This window comes from Blennius ocellaris, assembly GCF_963422515.1.
Source record: "Blennius ocellaris genome assembly, chromosome: 8".
In the NCBI taxonomy this organism is placed as follows: Eukaryota; Metazoa; Chordata; class Actinopteri; order Blenniiformes; family Blenniidae; genus Blennius; species Blennius ocellaris.
This window is the reverse complement of record NC_137657.1, coordinates 11,301,085-11,320,170: the sequence shown is the minus strand read 5'-3', so window position 1 is coordinate 11,320,170 and position 19,086 is coordinate 11,301,085. Positions and strand designations below refer to the sequence as shown.

Sequence of the window (19,086 nt, the reverse complement as noted above, 5' to 3'; positions counted from 1 at the left end):
CTTATGTGACAGGTCTTGGCACTCCTATTCGAAATGATTGACTATGAAGTAATACAAACACGTTATGATGGTAGAATCTGGCTAATTGCTGTCTTGGCACAGCTGGATTAATACCTTTATAACCCCAGGCTATTAATTTGACTTTTTTTTTTTGTTTTAAATACAGTATATGCCAGAAGAGAAGCGGCGATTGAAGAAATTCACTCTGCATCTCAATGGCCTAGTAAACTCCCTTTTTTTTCTTCTCAGTACTACTGGTGCAGCTGCTGAGAGATGCAATAAAGCTCAAGTAATAAATCTAACATACTCCTCCATCGACTCGGTCATCCACCTGCTCTGTGTGCCGACTGCTCATGCTGTGCTGTTTGTTCTGAGGACGAGGAGCCACATTGAGCAGGGGAGCACAATGCAGCGATGGGGAGAGGGTGGCAGATGCAGGAAACGTGTCTTCGTTATCAAGGGGGCCGAACTGCAATCGGTGGCTGCAGTTGTCGCACAAATCTGCACACACGCACACACACGCACACGCACACGCACACGCACGCACACACACACACACACACACACACACACACACACACACACACACACACACACACACACACACACACACACACACACACACACACACACACACACACACACACACAGACATGAAGAGAGGGGGAAACAGCCCTGCTGCAGACCCAATGCAGTAACCTCATGGATTCTCAAGTTGCTTCTCTCACCCCACAAAGTGCTGCTTGTGCGGTGCTGTCAGTCCTGCAATGTGTTTGCTCATGTGGAAAGACGCAGCAGAGAAAGGGCTTATCTTATAATGTTTAATGGTTTTGCTGTTCGTTTTAGAGATTAAACATTGCCAAGCATTGATAAACAGTGGAAAACACAAGATTTAGGAAGATATTCCTTCATTGCAGCTTCGCATTGATCCCACAACAATAGACCAATACACTTAATTAAAATGCAGAAAACGCTCAGTAAAGGTTCTCCTCCTATGAATCGATGACAGTATGGCTTCATTTAATAAAGGTTTTATTATTTCTTTTCTTTTTTGTCATACACAATGAACGCTAGGAATTTGTACAATTCTGTATTGTATTTATAACAGAGGGATCCTCTGTTCTATTAGACTCTACAAAGATCATTTTTATAACATTCCATCCTTTTGCAGACAACAGAGTTGTTGTGTAGAAAAACCATGTGTGGAAAGTGTGTGAGTTTCATTTCATTCATCTACAAGCTTTAAAGAGCTGGAAGTCCTTTTTCATGTGTTTACCAGGACTGACCACATGTATCCAATAGAAAAAAAAAACCCAGAAACGAATGCAAAATGGTTTATTTTGTGCTATTCGTTGAAATAGTTTTAATCCAATTCTTATGTTTTCAAAACTCTGAACCCACTCATTCACACCTGGAGGGGATGTAGGCGTGACTCATAGAGTTTGGACGTGTGGGAGGAAGCCAGAGCACCTGGAGGGAACACACCAGACATGGGGGAGAACATACGAGCTCCACACAGAAAGAAAGTTATTCCTGTGAGGCCACAGTGCAAACCACTGAACCACCATGCCGGCCTTACTTTTTTTTTTTTTTTTTCAAAGAGCTGAAATTGGTTGTGTGGAAGAAGGGTTCAGAATTTAGCTGAAATCGTGGACTGAAACTGCACTACCTCTCTCTGGAAATCCACTTGGTCCCTCTCGGTAGGTTTTCCCCTCAGCCAACTTGATGATCTCCAGGTCTTTGGACATCCCGTCAGCATGGCTCTTGATCCGTTTGTCAAGCTCAGACTGCAGGGTTTCGTTCGGCTGCCTTGGAGCTGAGCTGTCGGTGCGAGACTCTTAATGCCGTCAATCTCCTCCTGAAGACTTCTGTTTATCTGCCTCTTCATCACCGGTTCAGTGGCAGCGTTTCGAGCTTGAATAGGTGTAAGGCCACCTGGAGCGCCTCATATTTCTTGTGCAGTGGGGTTGATGCCGAGTCTCTGGATTGGTAGACGTCGGTATTCATTTATCCACTAAGGGGGTTGACGTCGCTACGTTCAGCACTGTGAGATAACTTCTACTTAACTCTACAATGATGTGGCGAACCGCTGATCTGCACGACGACGTCTCACAGGACCGCTCCACTGTTAAGACATGTTATCTTCTCAAAATTCACATGTTCTGAGATAATATCCCACACCAGCAGCAGTCAATAGCTATTAATTACCGGCTGCAGATGTTCAGTGCTGGTCGATATGCAACGGGCACTTCGCCGCCTGTCGGGTAATTGTCTCCCAGACCTCATTAAAAAGAAGCCGGAGTTGGGGAGAGACGACTAAAGTAATGAGGACAGAGGAAGAAAGAAAACAGGTGTGGGTACACAGAGACAGAGTGGGAACAGGAGTGTAATATAAACTTCACAGAATAAATGTGATTCTGCGCACGGGAGTGGGGGAATGTGTGCAAATTTATGATTTGGAGCAGTGCCTCACTTTCAGTTTCCACCTACTGTTCCATACAGCCATCAGTAACAGAGAAAGAAAAGAAGGAACTAACTTTGCATCAATAAATCAGTTTATTTAAAAGAATATGTTACAATTTATTACAGTAAGCGATGTAACCAAACACTCTTCAGTTTCACATTTCAGCATGTCACAGGGTCTGCAAGTTGACGAACTCCATCTTCTTCTCAAGGTCTTGAAAATCCGTACCGTATCAGCTGAATTTAACATCTTACTGAATTAAATAATGTATGTGACATAACTTTAGCAAGAATGAGAATGAGAGGCCGAGAGATAAGAGAGGTGGAAGAGTTAAAGAGAGCAGATTTAAGATCAGACAATCGGCTGCATCAGACATGGTTCAGTAAACAGACGGGATCCCGGCAAATTAGTGCGCTCTTCAGGGTTGCACTTCCAGCATCAATTCAAAGCTCAACGCTTTCAATTAAACCTGGTCGAGAAACTCTCAGAGGCCTGCTGAAACTCATTAATCACCTAAAATAGCTTCTGCGAACAGCACCATGATTATAACAAGCACTCTTGGTAAGAGCCACTAATTTAAATCTATATAATCGGTTCTAGATTTAATAAAGCACCATAACCCGCTGAATCAGAGCAATGGCTCACTATTATATAATAATGTAATAGTTGCTTCTCATGAACATAATGTCTCAATATGTTTTGTTAATGGGCAAATGGCTTGCAGTTGATTTCAAAAGTACGTTGTTGTTGTTGTTGTTTTTTAAAGCAGTTTGAATGTCTGAAGTGACTTCACCTAATATTCTGATGGTGGCCAGAACTACTGCAATAGTAGGGATCTGCATGTTATTTTCCAAAAGAATTTAATATCTGAGTGTACCAATTCAACGATGCAATAACTTGTAATTACATATTTGTGTATTATCATGCTGGCACAAGTATTGCTCCCCCGCATAATCAGTTTATACATTATCACTGCATTCATCATGGAATTAGAACAATGAATGAGCTCATTTAGAGAGGGCGCTGAACTATGTTTAATTTATTTCATTACTTTATGCGATCAGTTGCTGGGAAGCCGTTCGTGATCATTGCTTTGAGGAGTGGAAAGAAAGAAAGAAAAAAAAAATCCCTTTTGTTTACAGATTCTCGCTCAACTTGAACATGCAGCGCATCAGAGGTTTACCAGAGCAGCAAAGTACTAGCTACAGAGATAAATAGTGCTGCATGGAAAAGGCCATTTGAATTACAGGCCTATTATAAATCCTGTGGGGGCTGGCTGGAACACAGTAATCACTGCGAGGCAGAGCGGGAAAAGGAAGAGAAGGACCCCTGCTGTCTTTTCTGTGTAATGCATATAAAACAGGCTGAATACACCCTCTGTCCGATTGGTGCTCAGCCTCACTGCGGCCCCAGGATGGCATGAAACGTTTGCATGGAGTGTTCACATGACACAATAAATACATACAAGTCTAATGCATGGTTCTGCATATGTTGACACAGTATATAATCACACCGTTGTCCGTCACTCAAAAATGAATTGACAGTCAGTACAAGCGTATCCCAGTATGCCAATCCCTATTTGCCTTTCAGCTTACCTTTTGCACATCTGGAGATTGTTAATACTGGTGGATAAAGTGCAACATCGAACTAAAATGTACAACGTTCCTGCAATGTGAGAAATAAGCAAATGAAATTAAACAAAAAAAAAAACACAATTGAAAAACAAGACGCTTTTTCTTTCCCTTCTCTCATCAGCCAAGTCACAATGATAAAAGTTGTCTCTTGTAAAAGCAAATGTAGTGCATAATAGATGAATACATTCAGAGAGCGTCCCTCGTTTGTACCTTTCCAAACACGCACGCAAAGAGACACACGAGACGCTGCTGCTGCTGCTGCTGCGGTTCGTCAATTGAGAAGCCGAGTGTCTTCCTGTGGTCGACCTCGCAGCGCCGCTGATTACTACTATCTGTGTTCCCCTTTGTGAGCACCAACGGCTTTCCCTTTCCGCTTCCCCTCTCGGTACACGTACGACTCCTTTTTTCAAGTACGACGCCTTCAAAAAAACAAAAGAGGCTCAGAACCTCCTCGTTTTTTTTGCGCGTCACAGTCCCCGTCAGGTCCCTGCCAATAAGAAAAGGGCATGCGTGTGGGTCCGGTCTGTAGAGGCCTCGTTTCTTTTTTTTTCTTCGACAGAGCTTGGCTCACTGCGTGGTTATGATGTGCTGGATTCAAGAGTTCTGGGTCATGAGTCTGTAAGCTTTCGATGCTCGTGTTTACTGGATGTGTTCCGTCAGCAGATGCTTGTTGGTTCTGCATGTACGACGCAGCTTCTCGTGTTGGGAGTTGAAGGAGTGTAAATGAAGTCCATGGAGTTAATAGCTGAGAGTTGCTGGGTGTGGGGGGGGGGGGGGGGGGGGGGGGGGGAACGTGGGGGAGGGGGGGCGAGGTCAAGGCCAAAACTGAGCTCAGTCGCTGATGAGGATGTACTGTATTTAAGAGGTAACGATCTCCCTTCCTAGGTGCCCCCATCCCTTCTGTGCCTCAGCAGCTGGAATATATTCTGCAGGAGAAACAGCGATCAGGACCAAGACGTACCAACTTAGAAAAAAAAAAAAAAAAAAATCTAAATAAAATAAAATAAATAAAACGCTCTCTATTCTTGTATCATAGGCTGGACAGAGGCAGGCAAAGCCTTACCTTGCCACACATACCATCTTTATTGCAGTTCTTATTGTCCTCGTCTGTAGCTTCCTCTTGCACCTGAGAAACAGACGCACATGACGGCACTGAGGTGAGAGCGCAAACAACCGGCTGGAAAATGAGTTGATTGTACCGTAGGGAAGAAAGAGACACGAACCTCCTTCCTCCACTTCAGCTCACAGAAGACTCTCTCAAAGCACTCATGCATGTAGTTAAACTGAATATGGCCCAGTCACAAACACAAAGAGAAACAGATTTATGTTAACAGCATAAGTGATATTTTTATTATTCAATGTCATATAGAAATATAAACACGTTTTTTTCTCCTCTTGATTAAATGATATGGATACTGAAAGCCCATAAAAAAAATATACAGAAATGTGTTCAACTGTACAACATCTTAACTGAAATTTAGAAGTGCGAGTAATCAAGAGTCAGTCCAGTTTTGATGCTGAGCTAATTGTCTGGCTGTGGTCGTTTTTAGACCAAAACATCAATTTGATTTGTCGCTGTGCTGACTGTTACTAAAAACAACTATGGGATGAAGTGCATCCTGGAAGCTGGAGCAACGTCCTTATTTTGCACATATTCAAAATATATATTGTATCTCATGTGTGCATCTGCTACTGAAGCATCATGATGAGAGGAGATGTAATAGTATGATAACTTTCTCTAGAGAGACTCGATGTGTTCTGGCTCCTTTCTTCTGAGGGAGTTGGAATATATTAACAGAATGAAAGACGGTGGACAATATACTGCATCCCGAGCAGCTTCACATTCACTGTGCAGACAACAGGTAGGCTGCAATATGAAATAGTCTCCCAGCATTAAATTGATAACAGATATTTTTTTATTTCACAGCTTTTAAACAAAACTCAATTATGAATGTTTCAGGACATTGGTCTGGATGCTGGTTGTGTAAAATAGTATGTAAACATTAACCAGCAGACCCATGAAACTGAACATGTAGCAAACATTAAATGTAAATTAAATGAGCAGTAGGGAAGGAATCCATTGGTTCGAACAATGTTTTATAACATTCTGGTTGAATGACTGCAGGAGTCTGGTTTGAATTAGCAACGTGTAATATTGGGGGGGTGTTATACTTACATAAGGTGTGAAAATTTTCACCCAGCGGGGTTTCTTCTCTCCTCGTGCATATTCAAAACAGAAGGCCATGCCCTCTTCGTCCGTGTCCCACCTCTGCATTTCCCCCCAGTCGAAGGCAATCACCTGGTTCTGCAGCGACATGGAGGCTTTAATGCACTCTGTCACAAACACAATACACACACACACACACACACACACACACACACACACACACACACACACACACACACACACACACACACACACACACACACACACACACACACACACACACACACACACACACACACACACACACACGTAGTAGGCCTTGCCTCAAGTGTTCCTTCCTCAGTGCAGGCGTGCAGCTTGAAGTGGTGAATGCTGATGGCTGTGATCACGTGACCTTTGCGTCGGGAGTCGCAGGAACAGTGAGGGAACATTATTTCGTTGTAGCCCTCACAACCCCTCAACAGACTCAGGTACTGAGGGAGACAGTGACAACGTGCAAGGTGGTGTTTAGATGCAGGGTGCAATGTTTTTTTCCCTTAAAGCTATAAAGCAAGGTTGGCTGTATTTTTAATAAAACAGGAGGAAATGTATTCATATCCTGAGACAGTTTCATTCATTTATCCGTGCCCCCCCCTCAAGCAAAATTGTCCTTTATGAGACTGGAATCAAAGCTGCAGCCTGCCTGTTCCACTTCCTCTCTGTACACTCTGCAGATTGCTGTATGACACACAGTGAGGAGAGCAAACAGGTGAGTGACCCATTGTACTATAATAAGCGGCTATCAGTGCCAGTCAGCGCGGCACTCTGGGGGAGACATTTGTTCTGTGGTCATGTGACAAACTGACCATGGGCATCTTCTTCTGCTCTGCCAACTTCTGCAGCTGATAAGACTTCTGCTCAGCTTTGATGAACCCTTTCTTCACATCATCCAAAGCCTGTGAAGGTTTCAGACGGAGGACACTGGTAAACACATATACTGACGAAAGACATTTGAGGGGAAAAAAACAACAACAACAAAAAACACACCTGATGGAAGAAATAGTTGACAGCAAGCTGATTATCATTGAGCAGAATCTCTTCTTCTGTGGTGAAGAGCCATTTGCGCAGGGTGAGGCAGGTTCCTGGGATGGCTGAGGTATAGTTCTGTACGTACAGTTTGTGGGGGAACTCATTGGGAGCCAGTTTGCGCACTGAAGAAGAAGGTGAGAAACAAATAAAGGCGGGGAGGAAAGGGGATTAGCTTCAACCTTGTGCGAAGGTAAAACATCAACAGCATCATTTAGGAATCTTTTTCTGACATTCAGTCCCTCTTGATTGTGCACAAACTGAAACCTTGAGAGTTTTGGTAATCCCGTCTTGAGCCTCACTAAGACACTGACATTGATGTCTTCTTTAGAGCTGCACTTTTATTTTTTTTTCCAGTAAAAGAAACTTTATTAAAAAAAAAAAACATGCATTGTCCTCCTCACATTCATATATTCATTCTGCACACAGGTTCATTGAGACTAACTTCAAAACTCTGGGCTTTTAAAAGATCCACATTTACAAGAGTTTTATGCAGTTATCTTGCTCTTTCAAAATGTGACATAGCCTTGTCACTCAAATATGTCAATTCAATGCCATCACTTTTAAAACAAGGTTTTTGCTTTAAACAAAATGAGAAACATCAGAGTGGGCAGAGGAACTGAGGCTTTTTGTTTTAAAACAGGTTGAAAGTGATGGCTGTTGGAACCAAAAAAAACAACAAAAAAACCCCTCATCTGCCATGTTGGGTCTGGCTATGTTTAAATTTGGAGTTGTGTTTGGGCATTTTCAATATGTAAATATACAAAATCCACCCGTCTGGTTCAGTGGCATGTTATTACTCACCAAAGGTGTGGTTGATGACCTCAAACAGAGCGAAGTAGCTGGCTGTTACACTGTCCATTCCAAGTTTCACAACCACAGCCTGAAATAGTACAAATTAATAAATGAAAATTAACAGTCACGAGAGTTTAGCATCATAAAATCATTCAAAATATAGATCGATTAATAAAATAGCAAAAGCAATATGAAACCAGTATAAAACCCAGACCAAATAGAATAGTGATAGTGAAGTAAATAAACAAATAATCACAAAAAGAATAAAACTATAAAATGACTCATTTGGTAAGACAGTGAGTAAACCTTGTGAAAACAGAGCTGGCAGTGTGTGTGTTTACCTGGTAGACCTGGTCTGTGGTGGAGTTTTTACGAACCCTGACAGTGAGTGTAGTTTTATCTGGCATGGCTATTCTCAGCTCCACATCCGACACACCGTTGTAGTTCTGGATCGAGACGAAGAGACAAAATAGGAAAACAGTAAATGTCTGCAGAGTCACGGGCTGTAAAAGGCAAACGCCACATGAAAAGTTCTTTTTTATTTTTATCCCCTGATGTATGAAATGATTGCAAATCTCATAGACAAATACATAAAGGCCAATATTTTCTCGCTTGTAGAAATACAGACGGAAACACAGAACTGAGGCGTGAAAACAGGATTTGCTCATAAGCATGGACTCTGTAGCTATATAATAATATAAAATAAACATGATTTTTCTTTTTTTTCGTATTTTGAGATTACTCAAACAATGTAAAAACAGCAAAACAAACAAACAAACAACCCTTGCAGTAGGCACAGGCATAAACCTTTTAAGTGAGGATGCTGCTACAGCCAAATCCGGCCAAATGAGTGCAAGCATGTTGCCTTAGTAACCGTGTCTCTAATCTTCATGTTCAACACGAGTTCATCTACGAGATGCTTTGTGGAAAAAAAATGTGTCAAAACTAAAAGTGTGTGTTAAGCCAACAATTGCAAAAAGCAAAATAAAATATCTTAAAACACTGATAAAACATGTCAGTTGTTTGCATCTCTAGTTGACTTAAAAAAAAAAAAAAGGTAAAAACTGGCCAAAAATATCAGAAAGGGATAAAAACAAATCTGCCATGTGCTCCCAAATGTCTAAAAATATCTGGGAAGTGAGAAGAAATGTAGTTTTGAAAGGAGGCTTGTTGGTTCTGTTCTATTTTATTCACCTCATCCGACTCAGACAGGAACTCCTGCATGATGTCACTTTCTCCGATGACACGCACGGAGCACACTGCAGGGCGACAGACGCAAAATATCAGTTGAAAACTTCATCGCTGTCAACAGTACAAAGCGTTTTCCATCTGCTTTGTCCTCGGGATTTATCGTTTCATCTTATTTCCAAAGGCAGAAGAATGATGCAAGACAAAAGACTTGGGTTAAAAGCGGCCCTCCTCCCTCCGCCTCACCCTTCTCCAGGTATTCTTCAAGGCCTCTGCGCCGGGCGTCCAGCTGCTGCTCCGACAGAGAGAAGGGCCATTTCCCCGGCAGTTTGGGGAACGTAAAGTTGGCAAACTCCCTCTTCAGGTTTTGGTGCAGAATGACAAACTCCCGGTAACGCTTGGAGCACAGCTGCCGGCCTGCCATGTACACATTGTACACCTGAAGGACAGAAACACAACACTGAAGCACGAGAGGAGAAGAAAAGCTGAATCAACCAGTTTTACACTGCCTTTGTTTGTTCCATCCATTCATTCATTCTTCTTCCTGCTTTCAGCTTCAGTGTGCGCTCGCTCGCTCACTCACTCACTCATTCACTCACCACAAACTTCTCATGGTTGAGCTCGGTGTGCTTGTAGCTGGGAACGGAGATGGGCACGGCCTGTTTGTCGGAGTAGTCATAGCAGGACTGGGCTGAGCCGTCGTCTCCGGGATCCAGGCAGTCGGCCTCCTGAGGCGGGACGGAGAGCACGGCCAGCACCAGCTCCCTCTCACCGGCCCGGATCAGGTCCACCACCTGCTTGTGTGTCGCCCCTTCCACATTCACCCCGTTCCTGTGGAGCAGACGCAGATATTGCTGGAGTTGGAATTTCATTCACAATTTGATCTCCTCAGGTTTATTGAAAAGGTTCAGTGGTTTAGAACTGTACAACTGAAGCCGTTATAAGAACAGAGCAACTTTCTTGTCGTCTTTAACTGTGTATTAATAACGGTTCATTCAAATTAGAACAAACTTCCTTCATAATTGCATGTTTGTAACCTCTTTCCTGATAGATTTGATGGAATGAGCACATTTCTTCTGGCCTCTGCTTTAAAACCAAGGTTTGTTTGGAGGGATTTTATTCCAGCCAAAATGACTCAAAACAACTTTCACATCTTTCTCTGCAGGAATAAAGCCACTGGTTGTGTCATACGCACAAGAGCAGCACTGGGTGTTTGCCTTTTGGCCGCCGCATGACGGTCTCACCTCCAGTTTGCTCAAAACGGCCCAAGTTGTCTTTTAAAGTTTTCTGTGTCAATGTCAGGTTTTCACAAAAAGCAAACAAAAAAAAAATAATTCAACAACACACAAACACTCCAATGTAATGGCTGTGTTGGCAAATAATGGTGGGATTAGAATAACACTGAATAACATTTAATAACTTCACACTTTTTAATAACGAGGCTCATTCTTCAACAAACCGCTGGGCTTGAGAGACTTTTTAGAGGTTTGTGCATCTGAACTGTGTTATATTCTGAGAAATAACTTGTTTTAATCACAGAAAGAACAAATTCATATCCAAAGATGCCTACAGATGTTCTGAACTCCACAGCAGCATGTGTGTTTACTCTCAATACTAAAAAGAAATTCAGGCAGGAGAAGATGGGGAAAACCCTAAAGGAGAGAAAAAAAAAAGGAAAACTTCCCTCTAAAACTAAAAATGAAACTTTCAGTGATTCTGTTACGGGGCCGAGCGTCCGAGAAGACGCACACTTTGATACCTATAGAGTTACGAGATAGCTGCACATGAACATGCAATCAGGAGAGGCTCCCAGAAAACGTGCACACGCAGCAAATCTCAAAACTCGCCCTGGTGAGAAAAGATGACTAAGTACGCAGCAGTTAGCAAACAGTAATATTGGAGACACAAATGCAACAATCTCGCAAGTGTAGTGGTAGAAAGTGCAATGTTTTGAACAACACGAAATGCAGACAAAGCATTTTGCCAGCTTATTCCCTCCTGCAGCTTTATGATGATATAATAAGCACCTGATATAGTGTCCTTTGCACCGGCACTCTCAGCACTTCTGATTGTGATAAACAGTTTACACAGGCTGTTTTCCTCTTATGTATCATCACGCACTCTTCTGACTTTGTAACATTGGTGGTAATTAAGTTTGTTTTACTAGGTCTACAGATCACGAGTTAAATAGTTTTGCATATACACGATATTATGTATACTGCACAGGTACAGCGGAGTTTGTAAGCATCAACCATTATGCATAACCTTTACGACAAAACAGGATGCTGGGAAACATTGCTGAGGGGTGTAGATGATTCTGCATTGAAGCCTGAAGAGCGGGAGCTGTTTGTAAATGTGCAAAGAAGTATTGATTGTAAAAAGAATAGTGGGTGCACTACAGCACTGCAGCTAATTGTGTACACACAGGTTCTCAGAAATACCATATGAACTGAGGCCAAATCCACAGATTAATTTCACTGCAAGTGTGTAAAGATTGAGATATAACCATATACGCAGTGTTCTTCTGTAAACTATTAAGAACTATACACAAGCACATGGACACATAAAAATACACCTGTTTTATTATATTCCAGAGTGTGTCCCACTTTCCACACACACTCGAATGCAAGTGGGAATTTTGTAAAAGCTCTCAGATACTAACGTGTCATGGCTCAATATACCTGCGTTTGTGCATCTTTGTGAAATAACATTTTTACTACTGAAGTTCTCTCAGCAACACTTTTGGTTTCACAAGCATAATTCATTGAAGTGATATTCTTTGTAAATTGTCTACAGATTTCCATGGGGGAAACATTATTTTATGTTGTTGGGTCTGGCTCCAAACTTGGTATAGGGACTTTCCCAGCAGGAAGCTTTACAGGTTCCCAGTCCCATGAATTGGCATTGATTGTTATTGACAAGGAGGCATTATTCTGTATTTTGTGGTAATATTTTATTAATATGCATGTTCGATCTGTATAAATGGAGTCAGGCTGCAACTTGATTTCTGTTCAGTCTGTTTAGATGTTAACGAGTGTACCACATTTAGGCAACTGATCAGCACTCTCCCTGTCAACCAATAAAAATGAAGTCAAAATGCATCCATAAATATGTTGCATGCAGAAATAGTCAGGCAGTGTGCCTAGAGGCAGCCAATCAACCACTGAACTTTAGAGAGAAAAGCCAATCAGAACTGAACCGAAGGCATCTCTCCCTCCCTGCATCACCTCATTCAGCACACAGACACACTGAAGCCCCGGCATTGATGCTGGGCTGGATGCTGTGTGTTCTCCATAGCAACAGAGTCTAACATCAGCAAGCTATCTGGGTGCATACTAACACGCCAGTGAGGACAGCCACCTCTGTCCTGAAATGCAGCAGGCACACCGCCACCCAGTGCAACCAGCATCCAGTTCAGACTGCAAGGTTAGTTTGTTCAGTGATGCTGATGATGAGGACCAAAAGGACGAATGTAAACAATGCAAGGTGTCCTGCAGAAACCCTGCACACAGGACGATCGTCGCATATGTGTGCGAGTTGAGAATACCTGGCATGCTTTGGGTGAGAGGACTCGATTTCAGTGTGACAGGAATTACTAATGATCCCTGGATCTGCTCTCAGTAACAAACACAGACTCTTCTTTCATCGGGATGAACGGACACTGAGCCCTGCAGGACTTCAACTGGCAGTGTATCGTGAACCACACACACACACACACACACACACACACACACACACACACACACACACACACACACACACACACACACACACACACACACACACACACACACACACACACACACACACACACACACACACACACACACACACACAAATAAAACCTCACGCTATCACTCATTTTCATTGACACGACTTGCCGGCGGTGAAAGAGTTATCTGCACATTACTTAACGGCGTAATCTTCTTAAGAGTTGAGCTAGAAGAGTAGCGGTCACTTACACCTCTAGGATCCGGTCCCCCTTGGAGATACCGGCTCTGTCGGCGGCTCCCCCGGGGAGGACGGCGCTGACATGCTGCAGGGGGGCGTACAGTTCCCCGTTAATGCTCCGCAGCTGTCCCCCTTCACTCACTTGTCCGCGAACGTTAAACCCGTAGCCCGAGTCCGACTTGACTATCCGAACTAACCGCGGGCCCGAAGTGACGGTGGTCGTCGTCTGGCAGCTGCCGCCGCCGCCGGTGCCCGGCGTTCCGCTCCCACTGCCGGAGCCGTTCCGGGAGGACGGTTGAGGCAACGGTGGGACCGAGGAACAAACGCCTTGTCCCTCGACGTCCGCCATTTTTCCTACGCTGTTTTTATCATCCACCCGAATTCGGCCGACATCAGGTATCCGACAGACATTAGCTTGTGGTGGCGAGCTAATCACCTCGGCTCGCTAACTGACGGAAATAGCCGAGCGCGTCCGATGACTGTCGAGCGGCTGCTCGGCTACTCTCGGCTGCTCTCGGCTGCTCTCGGCTGCTCCGGACGCGTACCAAGTGGAAGACTGCAGACTGCAGGGCTCCTCTGGACAGGACGAGTCACTGCTGCTGGACTAACTTAGTCCAGGCATCTGTTAAAAAACTCACGTTTTTGGACAGTACAAAACAAAATATGACCATATTTTGATTTCTATAGAAAGATGAGATTGCACTTAAATTAAATGGCCCAGGTCGAATAACCGAGATGATATTTGAAGTTCACTCAAAGATGATAATTTTAATTTCCTCTGATATGGATAGAATATTCAGTTATGTAACAAAATAATCTGTCTAAATAGACGGAAATTCAGAATAGCTTCCTATACGTGTTTTTATATGCTTAAAATAATCCATCTTTGACACTGAATTTTACAAACATAACTTAAATATATCAGAAATTTCAGAAAAAATTCAAGTCTGACTAGACAGTCTGAAACTGATATTTTTTCTAGACTCTCCCTTTTGTATAACTCATGCAAATACGAAGTGCCTCTGTATATCCCTATTTGAGATGATTCACAATCTAAAGAATATTTTCAAAAGATTCAAAGACCATGAGATTCTTATGACCTTAATCTTCAGGATGTTAAATTTTGGTCCAAAATACAGTCATTCTGACATTCACATTCTAACATTTTGTCTTTTGGAGAAGCATTCTTCCTCAATGAGCACATCATGTAATCTCATCAAAAGTACAGCAAAATTTATTATATTTTCAAATCTTACTGGACAAATAAATAAAAAAGAATTAATAATGATCTGTATCATTCTTCTGTGAAGCTTCATAACCACACCTAATCATCGAGGAATCCTCAATTACAGGGTGGATAAAAACATAAGCAACACTTAACAAAGGCAGGTTTTTCAGGAACTTTAAATATTTTACGGAAGTCAGAGTAATAGAAATTATCGTGCTGATTTGACAGAGGTGTTTTCTTTTTGTGAATCTGGTATAAAGTTTGACGACAAAGTGATTTTCAAAGAAATAAAAATACACATCAATGAACTTATTTTGAGCTCTGACTAATGTGGTGCTTGCAAGTTCTACCTGCATAGATGGGGTTCCTCTGAAAAAAGTTTTTGGGTGTCTTGATAATTGTGAGGATATCATTCATCGCTTTATATAGATAGAATTATTAGAAGGGAAATGGAAATGTACAATAGATAAGTTGTTTTTATATGAATCAATAGAGCTGAGATTAGTGTTAACTATTCCCCCATAATACATCTTTTTTAAAAATAGGTTTGCTGTGTTTGGTGGTATGTATTTCATATTGACCCTTTTCCCAGGCATTCTGCAATACCAAAGCATCTCAGTAGTTGTATAATTCATTCATTCATTTGTCCATTCAGAAGTCAAACGTCTAAAGTCATATATTATTTCATTTTCACAAATCCTCTTGTATAATTAGGAACTTGTTTACAACAGTTCAAAACTACTAAACCTCCCACAAGGGGACAGCATTGGAATGATAAGTATCAAGCATGTGCAGAAGAATTCTGAAAGACACTCATAAATACAAAATATCGGAATTCTTCATGAACCTGTATGTTCAGATTTCAGATCTGTTTGACACTCATATTTTTCTAAACCCTCCGTCATGCAAATGTGAAGCTCTTAGCTTTACACCAAACACAGTTTCACATTTGAAAGATTATTTTGAAAAGATCCAGTAGGAGACTCTTGTGATCTCAATCCTCAGGATGAACTTTAGGCCAAAACCCACAAAACATAAAGTGTGACAAAGTAAATTTTTAATCCATAGCTGAAGCTGAAGTCTTAAAAACTTTCCCTGAACACGGTTGCATTTGAACAAACCTGAACAATGAGTTGTTGTATATTGGAGCGTCTGTCTTCCTCATTTAGAACAGGTTATTCAAAACAAGAAAGGTGTGATGCAGTCAGGGTGCAATGTTTGTAAGGTAAATATGATGATTCATCTTACCTGTCGGAGCAGTTTTTACCTTATGCACACTGTTTTCTGCTCCAGTCAGGTCAAACATTGCCGGAGCAAAACAGTAAATTAAATTTTAAAAGTAATTTTGTCTCTCTTTCAGCTCTGAAAACACACTGTACCACATTTTCACCCAGTGGTCACTGGCTTCCCCAAGGATTAACAAGACATTTTTTTTTTTTTTTTTATGTGTAGTTTTTCTTTCACTGGTATTAATGCATTCCCCCCCCAAGAAACAGTTTCACGTGCAGTCAGAACCATAAAAACAAAGCTCACATCAAGTGACATTTAAAATGTATCTTTATTGTTGCCAACTGAACATGCTCATACACATACACTGTGGAAGATTTTCCATTTGTGTGTTTTAGAGCCTTCATAATAAGAATATTATAAAAGCTTGTCCAGGGTCCAGGTATTTAGTCCTTATTTTGCTTTTTGTGCTGCTGTTTGGCTACGAAAGCCACAAACTTGCAGAACTCTCTGAAGTCGACACCTCCATCTTTGTCCTTATCCATCCGCCCCATGATGGTGTCCAAATCGTCCGCAGTCAGTTTTTCCTGGAGGGCAAATGATGTCAGTTATCAGCATTACTTCAGCATTATGGATGGAAAATAAAGACATTTTGCAAAAGAGGTGCGACTGTACAATAGCGAATTGTGACGTGGTATGGACTTCATTTACTGTATTTAACATCATCATCACTGTTCCAGCAGTCTCAGAGCACATTCGGCAGTTCACATGCTAATGGAAACAGACGACAGGCAAGGTGCTCAGCCTACAGTCAGAGCAATTTGAGCTTCATCGTCTTGCACAAAAACACTCTGACGTACACCGGCGGTGGATTAAATCCAAAACCTTGCAAAATCGATCCCCTCCACCAACGTATCAATTAAATTTAATGTGTGTCTTACTTTGATTTTAGGGTTTTTGACTCCGTCCTCAATCATCTTCTGGAGCTCCTCCTTGCTCAACTTTCCATCATCGCCGGCATGGTCGTCAAACAGCTTCTTAATGCACTCACAGCAACTGTCCAGACAAGACATATTGGAAGCTGCAGACAAGAAACACATGGGTCACACGTTCACACTGTGCATAATAAACTGAAGAATTGTTTGAAAGCATACAATGATCATATCTAGAATTCAGAGTTAAAGTAAAATGCAGGATAAAGTTTAGGGTTATTATCAACGCTCACCTTCGTGTTCTGCAGGAGAAGAGAGACGGCGGTGGTGTCAGCTTGATCTCCGATGAGACTGATGCCGAGACTGAGGACAGTCCCTGTTTTTATAACAGTGGAAACAGTTTGGCAGGTGTGCGTGTATGTGTGTGTTCAAAGAAACAGCTGGTGACTCATGTACCTGTGTGACAGACAATCATCCGTGGCAAACTGGTTTGTGTTGTGAAACTCTCCTTTTGTGTCTGAATGTATAGGCGATGTATAGGCGATGACACATGTATGTGGAAAAAGGATTAACTGTTGTCGTCTTTTCATATATATATATATATATTTATATACACATAGTGAAGGATTGTTGGCGTCAGTATTAGTCGACTAACAGGAGACATATTTCTATAATAATGTTTTGTTACAAGCACTGTGTGTTACAAAAATCTGCTTTAGAAATAAAATGACCTCCTTTCATTTCACCCATAGATTATGGTGCACATGGGTGTGCTTGCAAAAAAGGGTGTGCTTGAAATGTAGTTCCCACTCCAGAAAACCAGTTTTCCACATTCATTTGCGCTAATAAGCTTCTGGCAATAATTGAAAGGCAGATTCATGTCTCTCTTGTTATTTATTCTTATGTAAAGAAATAAGTCAAAGTGAGTTTCAGACTTATAGAGTTTCTCCATTTACACTTTTGCCTATACAACTTAGGATTTTTTATTCAACACATTTGTATAATAGCAATATAAATGCTGAACCGGCCTGCAGAATGGAGTGGTGGTTTGTCGTCTGCTGCCGGGTTTGAGTCTGAGTCAGGCCTTTGGAATGTTCAACCTGTGTAAATATAGGTATTCTCAGCCGGTTGTTTTCACTCCACAGTCAGTATGACAAGTATGTGCTTTAGTGATGTACTCAAATATCATAGAGAAGTCTGTCCTACCAATGTTGGGGGATTTGGGTAGAAATTGTATTGCACAATGCAAATATATTGTTTAGTCATACATTATGCAAATAATTCAAATTGTATCATTTTAGACATACAGTAATCATCATAACAAGACAGTGACGCTCATTTGAAATGAAATTCAATTCTGAAAGCGTGGCAAGGGTTTATTTCTCCTTAAAAGCTCTTTTCAAAGCCCCCAATTGCCTATACTGTTATGTTTGACCGCTTCATGAAATAATCACTCGGGGAGTTTTCCTCTACTTTTACCGAGCGCTTTACTGATCCTTTCTCACGTGACTTGCCTCTTTTTCCCCCAAGATTACTCGAGTAGCTGATTAACATGAATCATTTTAAACAAAGGTATCAATTTTTTCAGGACATTCCAGATCTAATTACATGTAGAACGAAAACAAACACGATGAAAGGTAATTTTGATGTCGTGATGTTTGAATTTTAAACTCGTGTTTGTTTCCTTCGGCTCATCCTCCAAACCCAAACAACCCTGACAGGTTATAGGCGTTGTTGCTGTGGCTGACTTGCTGTATTGTTTGTAATCCACAGAAACACTTATGTTAGGTGGAGTTGGTTGTCAGAGTGAACGTCTTTCACAATGAAAATGTCATGCATGATTTATGATAATAATCCATCCATCTTCTGGAGTCGGCTGTCTCCTGTCCAGGGTGGTGAGGTGAGAGGAAAACCACCCATGCACACCCATGCACACACACACACACACACACACACACACACACACACACACACACACACACACACACACACACACACACACACACACACACACAGAGAAAGACCTTGAACTGTATCTTAGAAGCCATGACCTTCTCACCTTGAGGTAATCGCACTAACCGCTGCTCCATTGCTTCATTCCAACTATCCACTACATTGTGATGACAGCAGCATGGTGTTTCAGTGGCCTTCAGTTATCATTCGTTTTGGCCTGTTTCTGTTCAGTCAATACTTTGAGAGTTTTGCTCGTCATCTGAAGGGAGTTGTCAGTTGACCTTTTATATAATCTCATCCTGTTTAATTCTTACAACCACTCCTAATGATTGTCTTAACATTCATAGCGTGTTTCACATGTTGCCACTTTACTAAGTTGAGGTTGTAGGCTGTAGGGGATTTCCACCCTCACGTATGCTTGCTCGAAAGTGCTGTGGAATGACTTTGTTGTGTTCAGCATTTTATAAATAAAGTTGATTTGA

General features: G+C 41.8%; 1 protein-coding gene and 1 long non-coding RNA gene across 4 annotated transcripts; both read right to left on the bottom strand.

Moving 5' to 3' along the window:
* Window positions 1-2,604: 2,604 nt before the first annotated feature.
* snx27b (sorting nexin 27b) lies at window positions 2,605-13,698 on the bottom strand. 3 transcript variants are annotated; one of them, XM_080500964.1, is made up of 13 exons: window positions 13,276-13,698; window positions 9,913-10,144; window positions 9,560-9,752; window positions 9,320-9,384; window positions 8,467-8,571; window positions 8,135-8,213; window positions 7,292-7,455; window positions 7,111-7,200; window positions 6,589-6,738; window positions 6,275-6,403; window positions 5,322-5,381; window positions 5,162-5,224; window positions 2,605-5,024 (listed from the first exon to the last, which is right to left on the bottom strand). In XM_080500964.1, exons 1-13 carry the CDS (start codon window positions 13,611-13,613, stop codon window positions 4,980-4,982), a joined length of 1,713 nt encoding a protein of 570 aa, XP_080357090.1. In that variant the 5' UTR covers window positions 13,614-13,698; the 3' UTR covers window positions 2,605-4,979. The 3 variants fall into 3 exon arrangements, with proteins under 3 accessions (XP_080357090.1, XP_080357089.1, XP_080357091.1); XM_080500963.1 differs by having other exon boundaries at window positions 5,176-5,224; XM_080500965.1 differs by having other exon boundaries at window positions 5,176-5,224; window positions 13,462-13,698.
* Window positions 13,699-16,031: 2,333 nt separating this feature from the next.
* LOC308133551 lies at window positions 16,032-17,068 on the bottom strand. The gene is made up of 3 exons (XR_013936737.1): window positions 16,945-17,068; window positions 16,661-16,800; window positions 16,032-16,306 (listed from the first exon to the last, which is right to left on the bottom strand). It is a non-coding gene; the product is annotated as an uncharacterized lncRNA (long non-coding RNA).
* Window positions 17,069-19,086: the final 2,018 nt, after the last annotated feature.